This window comes from Hesperophylax consimilis, chromosome 20 (genome assembly GCF_061612785.1).
Source record: "Hesperophylax consimilis isolate HC1 chromosome 20, BYU_Hcon_1.0, whole genome shotgun sequence".
Taxonomy (NCBI): Eukaryota; Metazoa; Arthropoda; class Insecta; order Trichoptera; family Limnephilidae; genus Hesperophylax; species Hesperophylax consimilis.
Window position 1 is genome coordinate 19,116,717 of NC_142855.1, and position 16,254 is coordinate 19,132,970.

Genomic DNA, 16,254 nt, shown 5'->3' on the forward strand with positions numbered 1-16,254 from the left:
AAAATAATGTTTGATTATTTAAATTTAAGAGAAAATAATCAAAAGTTTTAGAATGGGGTTTTAAACACAATCTCCCTTAGGTTACATTTTATGGTCCTATAAATAGTAAAGGTTCACGGGTATACATATTTTTTTTATTTCTTTGGAATATAAAACTTATTAATACTCATTCAAACGATTGTATTTTTGCAAATAATTCTTAACTCCCAGGTTAACCTTTTAACCTTTCCCTTACCAAGGCAGATACATTTCTTCAAATACTCACCAAAGTTTCCGTAACATTTTAGTTATTTACACATTTCCTAGTGGAAAGTTTTTTTGCCTATAAATTGGTGATTTTTTTAAAGTCACAATCCTTCTACATTCAATGTAGAACGTATATTATGTTAAACTAACGTATAGTATAGCAGTATATTGGGAGATGTTAGGCAATGCTTTCTAACTTCGTGGGTAGTTAGAGGCGGTTTCGTTTGCAATGCGACACTCGTCTTTATCTCCATAACTGAGGGGATTATGCCAACCCGATTTTGGAACCAGGTGGGATGTTCTCTGGTTCTCTCCATCGCAATGGGCTAGCTGTCCATTGATAGAATGAGACAATCTCCTAAGTTTTATTGAGCCACTGTGTAGTATCTATACCAACGGTTTCTGAAACAATTAGGTTTTTTAGCAAGTAGATTATAACTAAACACCGGGACAGATAATCTATCTTGTGGTTACTCAGTATCTGAATGGTGTTAAGTTAATGATCATTTGGACATCTGATCACCACCTCGCTGGTCCGATTCTCTTCCTCGTCTCCCAGCTCCTGTGCAGCACCACTCCTTGCTTTCTAGCTGGAGTGAGCTTCCTTCACCCCTCTTCCTCAGTATCTTTCTTTGCTTGTATTAGGGCGCATGTAATCTAACAATCGTTCTGTGCAAGTATTGACATGTCCGGTAACTGATACGTAGCCTCTTCATTTATTGAGGCTTTGAGACAAACTATTGTCCTACTTTAATATAATAATACCTTTGGCTAAGGATCAATGCACTGATGGAATTGAAAATGCTATGATAATAAAATCACAATATCACACCTGATTTAGGACGGGTTGTTTCAGAGAATTTGAACTATTCTTCAAATTTCAAACTTCATTTTCAAGCTCTGTGAAAGTTATTTTCAAATTCTGTTATTATTTTAGTTCTGTCAAGTAACTGTCCAATAATGCTATGATAACGGAACTTGAATAGGACATTCACAAAACTCACAAATGAACGTTGAAATTTGATAAATTGTTCGAATTCTGTGAAACAATCCATCCTTCGTTATGTTTTGTTAAATAAATTATGTTCTTTCTTCCATTGCCTTTCTTCCAGCTGCCCATTGCTTTTACGACAAAGATGGCATTTCATACCCAGTGGAGTTGTACCGTGTCGCTGCCAACAAATATGAGCGGTCGTGGGGGCACCCAGATGATTCTGCAGAGCAAACGTCAGAGGTTTGTAGACAGTACCTTGCAGATATACTATATCTTATAGTATTCATTATTAATTAAGTATTAATTTTAGGTCACGCAGATTCGTATACACAACAGGTATGAAGGAGTGGTATTGAACTATGAGAGCGACGTGGCTCTTCTTTACCTTAAAAGACCATTTGACTTCTCGGAAAGTGTGACGGCGATCTGCTTGGACCTGAACAATGAGGTGTTGGACAGACATCAACTTACTCCGCACAGCATGGGCAAGGTACAGTACAAATATTTGTTCTTGGTAAGTCCGCCTTGGGAGACCAGAGCACTCCTCCCGAGCGATCTATTCTGCAGAAGGCCTACTGAAGGCCAGTCTATCCATATGCCTGTTTAACTGTTCCATATTATTGATATTATTGGAACTGGTCCTCCCTCACTTGCTGATTGCATTTAAACGCCCCTCATATTGCTTTCTTCTCGCAAACTAAGTATTTTGGACGTTTTCAAATCTGAATGGATCATGCTCATCTTTTGCTGATGTGCATGTCCGAGCAGTTAAGATCCTTAACCACAAATCCTTTGCACATCCCAGAGCGGTAGATCGCACTGGTGAAAGGCAGAAATGAAACGTGGCACGTTGCTTGAATTGACTTTCGCCATTCGACCTAAATAGCTCAATCCTTCCCTACTACTAATGGAATACTTGCCCTGCGTTATTCGTATATCTCCTCAATCATAAACCTGATGAATATTTGGTCTGTAACAATAATGCAGGTAGCAGGATGGGGCGTCACCGAGGATAGGAAGCCCTCGGAAGTGCTTCGAGTACTGAACTTGCCCGTTATCGAGGACAGCGTATGCAGGAAGGAGTTCTCAAAACACCACTTCGAGCGCCATTTCACTTACGACAAGTTCTGCGGTGGATATACAAATGGTTTGTGAAAAAGTTTTTGTTTTCATAATATTCCCCACAACACAAAAATGTTTAAAATTATTTTTTCAACATTAATTACAAATTACGGATTACGTAGCTTTGAATAAAGACTGTGAGTGCAATAAATATTATCGGCTGATATATATAATAATATATATCCACCAGGAAGATCACTACATGAAGTACATGTACATAGTGGAGCGATGAAACTCGTCCATATTTAAAAAAAAAAAAAATTGTTTTACAAAATTAACTTACATATTTTATACACTCTCCTACAAAAGCTGATGCTTGTGGTTAAGAGAGGACAACTTATTAATAACTTATAAATCCTTATCAATAACTTAAGAATTTAACATATTAGAGATTTAGGACGGGTTGTTTCTGAGAATTTGAACAATTCTTCAAATTTCAAAGTTAATTTTCAAGTTCCGTGAAAGATTTTTTCAAGTTCTGTTTTTATTTCAGTTCTGTCAAGCAACTAGCCTATGCTGATATAATAACAGAATTTCAATAGGACTTTCACAGAACCCGGAAATGAACGTTGAAATTTGATGAATTGTTCAAATTCTCCGAAACAACCCGTCCTTAGTCTTTTAACTATTTCTTAAGATTATAAAGATAATTAAAACAAGAAATGTCTATAGGATGTACATAAAACATTAGGAATAATAAAACAGTCAAGACTTTATCTAAGAGAAATTAAAATTATATGGTGGTACTACAAAAATATGATTTTTTTTTATTTTATATATGTCAAATTTTTTTTCTGTTCGCATATCAGCGGGTAATTGATTAAGTAGTGATTCTGTGCTATTGTGGTTCGTACGGGTGGTACAGTTAGTCTACCAACAGAAGTATTCCTTATGCTAATATTTAGCAGTGGGGTATTATTTTCATTAAAAATATCTTTGTGTATCTGAAGTAGGGCAATTTTGTCGTAAATTTTTGTAAGCGGGGGAACAGCGAATTCTTAGAATACATTTATTGTTGGGTAGTAATACGGTTTTCTTAGGATCATTTTCATAAGAATTTTTTGAATTGTTTCGAGTTGAGAGAAGGGATGATTTATATGCACCCCCTCAAGCTATGATTACATAATATTGTAGTACAGGGTGCGCAAGTGCAAAATAAATTTCTTTTAATATTTTTAATGAGATAGTATCTCTAAGTCTGAAGAATGTATATATTAGTTTCCTCATTCTGTTTACTGTGGAGTTTATTTGATTTTTCCATTTGATTTTATTGTCTATAATTATTCCGAGATATTTTATTTTTTCTTTACTACTAATAATTATACAATTTGAGTTACAGGATGTGATTTTATATTTGGATTTATATTTGAAATATTCTCTGTTAGCCTCAGAGGTAGAAAATGAGTTTTTTCAACATTTAAAGAGAGCAAGTTTTTGTCAAATCATTGTTTGATGATATTTATTGCATTATTTTCCATAAATCCGGCCTCTTTCCAAGAGTTTTCTTAAATCGTTTATACTGTATCATCTGCATAAGATATAATCTTTCCGATGATTGGGAGTTCAAAAAGTTCATTTACATGTAATATGAATAGTATTGGGCCCAACACAGTTCCTTGTGGGATTCCATTTTTTTTTTCTATATCACTTAACTCGTTGTTTACTTTCACTTGTTGGGTTCTTTAATAATAATAATAATTAGATGACTTGTATAGCGCCGTTTTTGTGCAAAATCACCTCAAGGTCACTGTACAAACTTATAATACATTTCTACAGTGATCTATGTTATTACTTAACTATTTATGGAGATAATATAAAGTACAATACTTACCTGGTAGGTCACTTGAGATTAACACTTAATTAAAATTATCTAATTGTTTATTAGCGAAATTTAGATACAGGATTTAGGACACAATTGGAAAATTGAATATAACTGGACTGATATAGATAACTATTTATCCACGATTTAGCTTTGTCAGTTATCCCTCATTTATTTAGTTTGTTGATTAATTTTGAGTGTGAAACACTGTCAAAAGCTTTACAGAGGTCAATAAATATATTTAAGCATTTTTTCCCTTTATCCAATGCTTTATAAATAACTCAAGTTAATTCCGCTATTGCGTCTTGCATGCTCAATTTTTCTCTGAAACCGTATTAACTGGGGTAAATACATTTTTTGTTTTCCATTTAATCTACAATTCGTTTCTTTATCACTCTTTCGTATATTTTAGCTACATTGGATATTAACGATATTGGGCGGTAATTGTTTATTTCTTTCGAATCTCCGAATTTATACACAGGTGTTATAATGGATTTTTTGTTGTTTGATGGGAATATTCCATTTTCAATGCTTTACATTAATTATATGAGTAATTGGTTTAGTTAACGAGTTAGAATATTTTTTTTAGATTTCTGTAGTTACACCATCATATCCAGTTGCAGCACCATTTTTTAGTGATTTTATTATGTTTTCAATAGTTTTATTCCGTAGTCGATTTAACAACTGATTGTTATTACCAAAGATATTAGAAGAACGAGATATGCTATGTTGGCCGCCGGACCGTAGCCGGAGTACTACCTAATTAGGGTACTTTGAACGGTATCGGGACGTGTACGCACAGAAATCTGTTCTATGTATTAGTGCGGATACCTTAGCGTAAGCGAAGGTGTGCAGTAGTATTGGTGAACAAAACCGGCGACACTCGGCAAAACAATTTCACTCAGTACGAACTGCGCATAGCACATCTCGTTCTTCTAATATCTTTGGTTATTACTGAGTTTATCTTCATGTGGTGATTGGATAAATCATCAAAATGATACTTAATTACATCTTTAAAAAGTTATATAAAGTCTAGGAAAGTGATGAAACAAAAACTTTATTAACCGAGTTAAGTAGGTTAGGTTAGGTTAGGTTTAATTTTTTTTTCATCGTTTCTAATGACTTTATATCACTTTTTAAAGGTGTGTTGAATTGTCACCATGTTGAGTTATCATGGAACCCTTCATGATTTCATCTGGTTGATAATTTTGATTGATTTTGTATGCAAGTTTATGTCCGACGTTTACGAAAAAATTGTTGAAAATATTTGCACACTTTTTTGATTCTCGGATAGCATTTAATTTGGTTCCATGTTTTATTAGGGTTTTTCTTTGTAAGGATTATTTTTTTTTATTATATTTTTCTTTCATGTCTTTAATAATTTTTGTGAGTTTGTTTCGAAATATTTTATATTCAGTTTTGATGTGATTATTGTTTGGGTTTTTTTTGTTTGAATGAAGAGTTTTTCTTTTTTTCCGGATAGATATAATTAAGCCTTGCGTAATCCATGGTTTAATTATCCTTAATTTAGAATTAATTTGGAGATTAATATTGGTGGTACAGTAAGCGATGTGAGTATTTAATGTTTCTTCAAAATAATTTGCACATATATCAGGGTTTTGGCAATTTAGTATTCATGTCCATTATTCATTAAGTAATTTATTATTTAATTTTTGATAGTTCAGTTTAGAAATGATTTTAACATTTTTTCCAAAATCATAAATTTCTAAGTTTTTACATAAATCATAAACATCTATTCTGTTAATTTATTTACACATGACATAAAGTTCATTTAATTCATAGCATTTATATAATCCATTTAATTTTTACAGTGATTTTTATTTTTCAATATGAAATGTTTTTTATAATAAGCAAGTTAATTGTCATAGGCACAGCCGTCTGTAATGGAGACAGTGGAGCTGGCCTGGTGTTTTTCTATGGAGACTTGGTGAAGCGATGGTACTTACGCGGGGTGGTCAGCATCGCGCCATTATCCGAGACAGGGTTCTACTGCAGAGAAGACACCTACACCTCCTTCACCAGGGTCTTCACCCTGAAGGACTGGCTCCTGTCCGAGTTACACACTAATTCATTACAGCGTAAACTATACCAAGGTGAGATGTTATTAGTTATTAAACATTTAACACTATACCATCAGCTTCATTAAATAATCCAGGGGAAGATCGATGGAAGACAGCAGAGGAAGGGGCTGCACTTTGGAGTTCAAAATCTTGGTGAAAATCAATTCATTCTTTTCACATCACTTTAAAATATTCAACAGCATTTAACAAGGATCACACCTGGGACCTGTATTGTTTTTTGTTTGTTTATTAACGATATTATCTCTGCTTTTGATGAAATTTTGGTACTCCTGGGGATGATCTTAAAATATACAACAAATTTAATACAAATAATTTCAACGACCACTGCCGTAAGCAAATAAAACTTGTAAGGCTACAAGAGTAGTGCATTCGTATTGATTAATGTCAAACGATAACTTTCGATTGAATCTAAAAAATTCCATTATTTGCAAGAACTTTTAATAATAATTTTTCTTTTGCATCTCGTTATGTGCAAAACAAAATTACAAATAAAGTATTTATAATGTCAATATTTCGAAGCACATTTGAGTTTAACAATGTATGGTGTTGCCGTGATATTTAGGTATCGTCCATTCTTAGTTTTTTTTTTCATTTCTACCAACTTTCGTATTAATTATTTGCCTAAAGTAACCTGTAATACTTGTTCCTTTGCAGAGCCCGTCCTTCGCTCATCACCCAAAGAGTAAGTTTTAAAATGAGTATTGATACATATTGATCCTATGCGGTAGACAGAAGTCACAAGTCAATGTCGCGTCATTGCGCATTGTGTAGACAGCCATGCCACTGTTTGTGTAATACAAAATACACCCATTTGAAACCGAACTCACACTCTTTTCTGTCAATATTGTTGTTATTGCAATTGGTATTAATAAAATTAATTTGAAAAACACACAGAATTTGTGTACAGTTATATTTATTACATAATTTTTTGGAAAAATTAGTTAATTTAGAAAAAATGGATTATGGTAATGATAAGGTAGGTCAGATTGTTTCAAAATACATAAAAAGTCATCCTAACATCACGTGGCCATGTGTGCGCATTATGAAATAGTGACGAAACAGCAGAACTGTTATAATTCAGTAAAGATTCATTTTTCTAATGTGAAATCGTCATGTTTATATAAAGGAGGTACGAATTTAACAAATCTTATAATTTCAGAGAAAATTTTGGTTTTGATTCAAAAGTAGAGAAATTTGGAAAGATAAGCTTTTAGGCGCGGAGTCTACTGTTCACAGAACTACTAGTTTATGTACCAGACCAAACAGGAGAGAAACAAAGGATTTCTCTATTTCATTTGATTCTTCTGGAATGGGAATAGATGAATCAGGGAATCAATTCCTTTTTGTAACAGTGAAATATAGCAAGAAGGGCCAAGGAAGTGAGGGATAGAGGGGCTGGCTCGTTCGTGAACCGTTGTTTAATCAAACCGGTTCACCGAACTGGATCTTTATGGAGAGCTGGAACTAGTGATCCGGCTCGCTAAACTGAGCCGCTTCACCCACTTTACTGCTATTATGAAACAGTGACGAGATAGCAGGACTGTTTTGAACGGTGAAGAAACAAACTGGATTTTGAAACAGTAACAAAAGTCATACGAGAAGTCACTTGGTTAATTTTTGACCTCAAACGTAAACATTTGAATATGCGTTTAAGTACAAAATAAGTTTGAGTAATCTGCAATGTAATTATTTTCGAATTTATTAAACCACTAGTTGACAAGTACCCGGCATTTGCTCGACTTTTCTCTACATTCTGTAAATATAATATGTATATTCAAACCTTCCGGAAGTTATTTTCTAAATGATAGCATATTTTAGAAGAACTAAGTGCATAAACAGACATGCGGATAGCGACTTTGTTTTTTACTGTTTAGTGATTTGTATAATAATTAAGAATATTCAAGATTTGGGATATAATCTAATATATAATCTAAATAATAGAATCTCTCAAATATATAATCAAAAATAATTTCGAACATTCCCTCGTTCTCTCTGACTCTCTCAGTTCCCTCCAAAAACTTAAATCCAGTCCTCTTCTTCATCCTGATGATCACTTTGTATGCCTTATTCGAGAGATGATAGCCTCCATTCAAAGCTCTGGTAAAACTGTAACTCTGATTTGGATTCCTGGACATGTTGGTGTCATGGGTAATGATATTGCGGATGCCTTGGCAAAACAAGGAGCGTCCAACCCTGTTGTTACCCTCGTAAACCACATTCCCCTATCTGACATTTTTTCCATCATCAAAGATAGATCCCGCAATGTTTGGTCGGAGTATTGGCACATTGCTAGTCAATCCAAGGGAGCCTGCTATGCCTCAATACAAAGGACTATACCATCAAAACCGTGGTTTCAGCAATTCCCTCATTTTTCCAAAAAAGAAATTTCTTCACTCATTCGAATGAGGATCGGACATTGTTCCGTTCCTTCCCATCTTTTTAAAATTCACGTCGTTGACTCCCCAGATTGTACATTCTGTGGTCTAGAAGTGGGAACTTTAGATCACATATTTTTTGGCTGTCCCTCTCTAAACAAATATCCTCTCTTCTATCAAGCCTTATCTAAAATTGCCTCCCCTCCATTCAACATCTCATCTCTTCTAAGTCTGAACTCGACTCCAATTTTCATTATAATTTTGAAATTTGCCCATTTAAATAAAATTAATATATAAATTCACCTTTCATTTCTCAATAATTTTAAATGATGGCCAAGAACACCCTTGAAGGGTGAAAGCCAGAAATAATGTTAAAAAAAAAAAAATAATAATCAATGTCTGGAATGATAATATTCTTCTGCATGGCTCCTATATCATATTTTACTACATCTAAACTATTTAATTCAGATATCTTATAGTGTTAGTTGACATAATATGTATTATTTTAGTAAAAATTATTATTTCTTATCCATAAGTATCATTGAATCGCTGACAGCCCTGAATTGTTAATACCAAGTTGCGATGCCTACTCAGCTCTTCCAAGTACAATTAATTTTGTGGGTAATCAAAGATATTAGAAGAACGAGATATGATATGTTGGCCGCCGGACCGTAGCCGGAGTACTACCTAATTAGGGTACTTTGAACGGTATCGGGACGTGTACGCACAGAAATCTGTTCTATGTATTAGTGCGGATACCTTAGCGATGCCTTAGCGTAAGCGAAGGTGTGCAGTAGTATTGGTGAACAAAACCGGCGACACTCGGCAAAACAATTCCACTCAGTGCGAACTGCTCATAGCACATCTCGTTCTTCTAATATCTTTGGTAACAATAAACTCACTACTGACTATTATCATAGACACCTCATACTTCGATTTATGACGGGTCTTATACAAGCCTAGTATAAATTAGTTCAACTATTATTACACTGGTATATATTTCTTTTGAATTATGCATTGTCTTGATATTTCTAATTATTAATAACTGCATCACTTGCAATAGTGTTTTTGTGTACACATTAATTGTTCTTTAATTTATTGCTATTATTATCCTGTTTACCACTGTACACTTGTAATTCGATTACCACTGTATTGTAAAAGCCATTTTATGGCGTTTGAATTGAATAAATATGGCTGACGGTGAGTTAATGCTAGTTTCACACGGGCGCTATGATGATATTCTCGTAACTAGTATGTGGACTTGGCCTATTTCACCATGGTGAAACATATTTTCAAATGTTTATGTTTCAAAGATTAATATATAATTTAGTGTATTAATAGTTTATTATTACTATACATATAACTCTGGCATGTTTGACGTAGCTCTGGCTGTCCACTACCAGTTTTCCCACTCCACGGGCAGTACAGCGTCTCTGAGCGCGAGAAGGCCATCGTTCCCGGAGAGAGGGTTCCTGCAGACACGGTGCTGACGTACTCCTGTGATGAAGACTTAGTCATCTCGGAAAAGAATTCTGTTTGTGGACAAGACGATAAGTGGTCCAAATCACCGGTGTGCAGCAGTAAGTCACTTCTTATTTTGGTTCATCGATCAATCATCAATAGAACTGTTTATTTTCTACAATTATTATAAATATATTTTTATGCCTTTTTATTATGAAATCAATCATTGTGTGTTGTGTTTTATAACCTGGTGTGTCTGTGTGTCTATAGGTAGCAACTGCACCATGGAAGATACGGGGATAGCAAGAGTATGCAAACCATTCGCCAACTGCCAGACAGCAAAGGAGGTCAACAGTAAAGGAATTTGGCCACAGGTTCTAACTCTTTTTCTTTATGTGACATTCTTTACTGTTTGAAATCATTCTGCTTTCTGGCTATTTGACTTAAATCTTGGTACTTATAAATAAAATATTTGCGTAAAGTTTGAAAAAATAATGATAAATAGACAAGCAGGTACAAGAAGACATATGAATGTGCGTGTTGCGTGCATTGGAAGTCAATAGTTGATGTGCGGTTGCGTGCATTGGATACTCAATAGTTGATGTGCGGTTGCGTGCATTGGATACTCAATAGTTGATGTGCGGTTGCGTGCATTGGATACTCAATAGTTGATGTGCGGTTGCGTGCATTGGAAGTCAATAGTAGATGTGCGGTTGCGTGCATTGGATACTCAATAGTTGATGTGCGGTTGCGTGCATTGGAAGTCAATAGTAGATGTGCGGTTGCGTGCATTGGAAGTCAATAGTAGATGTGCGGTTGCGTGCATTGGAAGTCAATAGTAGATGTGCGGTTGCGTGCATTGGAAGTCAATAGTAGATGTGCGGTTGCGTGCATTGGAAGTCAATAGTAGATGTGCGAAAAGGATCAGGATATCAAAACAAAAACAAAACTCGTTGAAAAATCTTCAGGTGATGTAGTGATTGTATTAGAAGCACATGAGAGGTAACATTCAGGTGATGTACTGATTGTACTAGAAGCACATAAGAGGAAATATTTGCTCAAAGTAATTTTAATTTATAAAATAAAATTAAATAATGTGGGACAATCACCACTCCTTTTGTTTCAGATCCGGGAATATAAAGTTTGTTGGACTGGGCTGGAACTTCAATCCTGACTCTCCAGATGAGATCTACGATGTAGTTGAAATAGTTTTCAATCCAGATTTCAACTCCACTACCTCCCCAGTGTACAACGACATCGCTCTGGTGAAGGTAGACAGACAGTAAGTATCTTTCATGATCGTTTTATATATTAGCAAAATCCACGCAAATGAATACTAAAAATAATAGAAGTTTTTGGTGTGACAGGAATTTTAATTCGGGACCGAGTGTTGTCCGGGAGCTAACTCTAATATCAGAGCTATCTCCCCAATCTTCAAATCTACCACATTTCTTCGATATGTTTTATCAAAACATTTATTTTATCAACTTATAACACTGTTGCGTGTCGTATCTTGTGATTGTCCTGTTTTATTTAACTTCAGTCAAGCCTAAACTCTTTCACTTTTTCATTTTATAATCTCGATGTGTAGAGCCTTTTACATTATCTTTTTCTGTCTGTGCCACCTTTTATGTTAAATCTTTTTGTCTATGGCACGTCATAGTGTAATATTGTCATTAATTTCGCATCTATAATATCTTGTGTCTGTATTCACTTCAAACGTTGGTGTTTTGTTTTTTATATAGTTTGTTGTGATCGAGATCTTTTGTTCTATTCTTATTAGCATTCAATTTTACATTACCAGTATCATCCAACTCTCGCTTCTCTCTCTCGGTTTAATGTCTATCCTCTTCTGTGTTACATATTAAACTTACCAACAAAAACACAAGTGTTTTTAATGAGAAGCGAACCTCCATCTATCTCAACGGCAAGCCAATCCTTGTCGTGATACGAAAGAAGCCTACAAATGCCGATCAGCCTTACAAACTGACTGGAGGCTTCCGGACTCCACACGAGGACGCTGCTCAAACACATCTTGTGATAATTTCACCAGGTTGATGTTAAAAAGCGTTAAATTCTGTTGTTGGTAGATAATGTTCCTAAAGTAATACCCGCTGATACTAAAGGCATGACATACCTGTACAAAGTCCCCACACAAAGGGGTAATTTCATCCAACGCCGGTTCCCTATTACTGAGATATAGATTTCATCAACAGCCCAGCCACACCAGTATTCCCATTGGTCAGCCAAACACCGGCAGGCTACGGCCGATGACCTAGCAGGGCTGCCTGGGTTCATTTATTTATTTATTGGACAATTTGTATAGCGCCGCTTTTGTGAGATATCACCTCATGAAATTAAGTTGAATAAAATGAAGTACATGAACAGGTGATGAAGTACAGTAACAGGTGAAGATAGAAGATGGAGATGGAGACTCTGCAGCAAGAATCCTAGGTGGTGAGGAAACTGGACCAGCTGCTGCAGCGAAAGAGTCCACCGCGTCCACCAACAGTGCCAGCACGAGGTTCGTCATCCATCCAGGTATGTGTCTGCTGCTAATTAAGCGCTGACACAATATCCTCACATAGATAACAGACCTTGGCAGCACCGCTGTGACGTTCGGCAATTCCATCATTCATCTCCATGTAATCTTGTTCCTGGTGCATTGTGACCGCAATAAAAGGCGACGGTAGGGATAATAAATTACCCTGGGCTTAACGAAATATTTCTTAGGGCCTTCAGAGTTTCCAAGAATTCCATTGAAAACTTCTGGCGTACCGACAGTTACCGATCCTCGTCGCAAGTTCAACTTCAGCGAATTTCAAATGTTTTTTAGCAGAATTTTCGAATATTCATTTTGAACACACTGCACTCTAATCACATTACTATAAAGTTCGGATTACTAATTGCTAAGTGAATTTAAAATGTTGATTGACTGATTTTTAAAAATAATTTCAAAGGGATGTTGCCTCATTTCACATTTGATGCGCATTTTATCTCGCCTATCACCAAGTTGCCGGTTCCTGGTACAGATTACGCCAAGCGTTATAATCATTATTACAATATTAATATACAGATATTTGTCAAATTATCAGAAGAAATAAAATTGGAAGAACTCGTAAACGAATTTAAATTTAAATTACGAAAATACGTGATTGATTTATTCTAAAAATTTTTGTTATTTTTATATTTTTAACAATGCATTGAATAAGGATTGTATTAGGACAAAGATGTTGATATGTTACTATATAAAATGAATAAATAAGTGTATCCAAGATTACTATTCTTGATGCCATGGTTTGGTCGATGGAGTCCCCCTTAATAGTTACGGCCGTTGTTCCCAACTTTTGGACTTACAATCTCTGGCCCCGATCAGTGAAGTGATTTGTGCAGTAACGTTTGATTCCCCTGTTTCCAAACATCATAAGTGGCCCCGCCCGCTTTCATAGACAAAATATTAAATGTTAAATTAATATTCACGAAATAATGATAGTATTTACTATACATGCATATAATGTTGTTTAAATACTGTAATACATAAACTGATATTTTTTAAACCAAAGTGTGTAATAACTAACTAACTAACCATCACACCGTTTCCCCGCAGGGGTAGGCAGAGAGGACGGACCGCCAAACAACTCGGTCTTGGCACACACTCCTTGCCTCATTCACATTCATACATCGTCTCATACATACTCTTCTATTATTCTGACTCTTGACATGGCCCGACTCCAGTATCTGATTCACTTGATCGTGCCATGTCTTCCTCGGGCGTCCCCGACTTCTGCTACCATTCACATTTGCATCATATATTCTCCTTACACTCCTATCTTCGCTCATTCGCTCTACATGCCCAAACCATCTAAGCGTCCCTTTCTTAATCTTACTCATTACGCTTACATCAGCCTTGCACTCTTTGCGGATCTCCACATTCCTCACACGATCAAACATGGTTTTACCATACATACGCCTCAGGGATCTCATTTCAACGGCATTTAATCTACTTTCATCCTTTCTTTGCCAGTTCCATGCCTCACTTCCATACATCAAGGTAGGTACCAGCACTCCGTTGTGGACTGCTAACTTCGCTTCTTTGGAAAAATTTTTGTTAGCGCCGACGGCGTTCAGTCCTCCATTAACGGAATTACCTGCATTTAGCCTTCTTTCAATATCTCTGTCAGCCTTCCCATCTCTCTAGAACATACTTCCTAAATACACAAACTCATCCACCTGCTCCAAGTATTCCCCATTCACAATTATATTGCACACTGTTTTCGTACTCTCTCTTTCAAACACCATTACTTTAGACTTACTTACATTCATCATTAACTCATTCTTCATGCATCCTTCGTTCATCCTAGACACGAGAGACTGTAGATCATCTATACTATTAGCAATCAGCACCGCATCATCAGCATACAACAGGCAACATACTTTCAAATTATTCAAATTCGCGCCCAATCCCACCTATTTCAATTCTTGCATACAATTAATAATAATAATAATAATAATAATTGGATGACTTGTATAGCGCCGTTTTTGTGCAAAATCACCTCAAGGGCGCTGTACAAACTTATAATCTATGTTCTTAACTACTTATGGAGAAAATATACAGTACAATACTTACCTGGTAGGTCACTTGAGATTAACACTATTAACATTATCGAATTGTTTATTGGCGGAATTTAGATACAGGATTTAGGACTTTATTGAAAAATTGAATACAACTGGACTTTCTCTTAGGAATGGTATATTTAATTTAAGGGTACGACAGCTCAAAAAGGTAAGTTTTCAGTTTAGACCTGAATTCTGTTGGACTTGTTATGGATCCATGTATAGATTGAATAACCACGGTGACTTTACGCAGCCTTGTTTAACACCTTTTGTGATATCAAACCACCCCGTAAAACCACCGTTTACCCTAACACATGCAACGCTTCCCTCATACAGAGACGCAGTTGCCTGAGTCAGATTCGTATTCACAATAAAGTGTTAGCTTGACTTGCCACCGTACATCAATGTTATAATCATTATTATGTGATTTACAGATATTTGTCAAATTACCAGAAAAAAATTAAATTAGAAGAAATCGTAAACAAATTTAAATTACGAAAATACATGATTGATTTATTCTAAAAAATATTGTTGTTTTTATATTTTTAATAATACATGTGTATGAGGATTGTATTAAGACAAAGATTACTATGTTCCTATATAAAATCCACAAATAAATAAATCCAAGAATACTATTATCAATGCCCTGGTTGTCTCGATGGAGTCCCTCGTAGTATTTATTAATCTTTTTTTTCTTTCTAAAACTGTTACTTTTCTCCACCTTTCTTTGAATATGTCCCATTTTAGGAAAACTGTTGCTTTGGTCACATGCTTGATTCTGGAGTTAATTATTATTTTTATTAAAAACAAAAACTTATTTAAAACCATTTTTGTGGATTGCATAATCCAATTCACAAGCAGAATTCACCCGGCTTGTCTCCACACGGGCACCCCTCTCCCCAGCAGTGGACTGATCGGCCTTTATAGGGATCCAACATTGAGAGCTTTCGTTAAAGTAAGTATTTATTTCTCTGCCTCGATGATGAAGAAACTATTATATTATTTACATTTCTTAAATAGGATCACACCATACTTTGCTCTTATGTACTTAAAATCTCTCACATTCACATGTATGAATGTGAATGAAGCAAAGAGTATGTGCCGAGACATGTGGCTGTCTATTCTCTCTGCCTACTCCTAAGGGGAAGCGGCGCGGCGGTCAGTTAGTTATATCGGTTAAATGTAGTTTATGGTACGGGAAACATTTTATCCAATTTGCACATTTAATTTAAGATAATAGTTTATGTAGCGTTGGACGGGACGGTGTATGTGAGTGCTGTTTGTGTGCTTGATTTGTCCACGGATAAGATTACTTGAAAAAGAATTCATCTAGCACAGAGGTTCCCACAGTGGTCTATATGGACCCCAGGGGTCGATATCGGCTTGCTGGGGGTCCATGTTGGCGAGAAATTTGGGGATCCACGAGATTCAAATGGGGGTACATACGAACGGACCCCCATTTACCTTAAGTCAACATTTAGGAGTTCCGTAAATAACACAATACACCTAACACAAATAACA

General features: G+C 35.5%; 1 protein-coding gene across 2 annotated transcripts in view; it reads left to right on the forward strand.

Annotated features, from left to right (window-relative positions):
* Positions 1-16,254, forward strand: part of LOC149414261 (modular serine protease-like) — a 47,682-nt gene that overhangs the window by 24,370 nt on the left and 7,058 nt on the right. For both annotated transcript variants that reach the window (XM_089644278.1, XM_089644279.1), the window contains exons 6-14: positions 1,359-1,480; positions 1,551-1,730; positions 2,228-2,387; positions 6,071-6,295; positions 6,938-6,965; positions 10,042-10,238; positions 10,390-10,493; positions 11,246-11,402; positions 15,578-15,688. In XM_089644278.1, coding sequence (XP_089500404.1) covers positions 1,359-1,480; positions 1,551-1,730; positions 2,228-2,387; positions 6,071-6,295; positions 6,938-6,965; positions 10,042-10,238; positions 10,390-10,493; positions 11,246-11,293 — 1,064 coding nt within the window. In that variant the 3' untranslated portion in view covers positions 11,294-11,402; positions 15,578-15,688. The remainder of the gene's footprint in view (positions 1-1,358; positions 1,481-1,550; positions 1,731-2,227; positions 2,388-6,070; positions 6,296-6,937; positions 6,966-10,041; positions 10,239-10,389; positions 10,494-11,245; positions 11,403-15,577; positions 15,689-16,254) is intronic.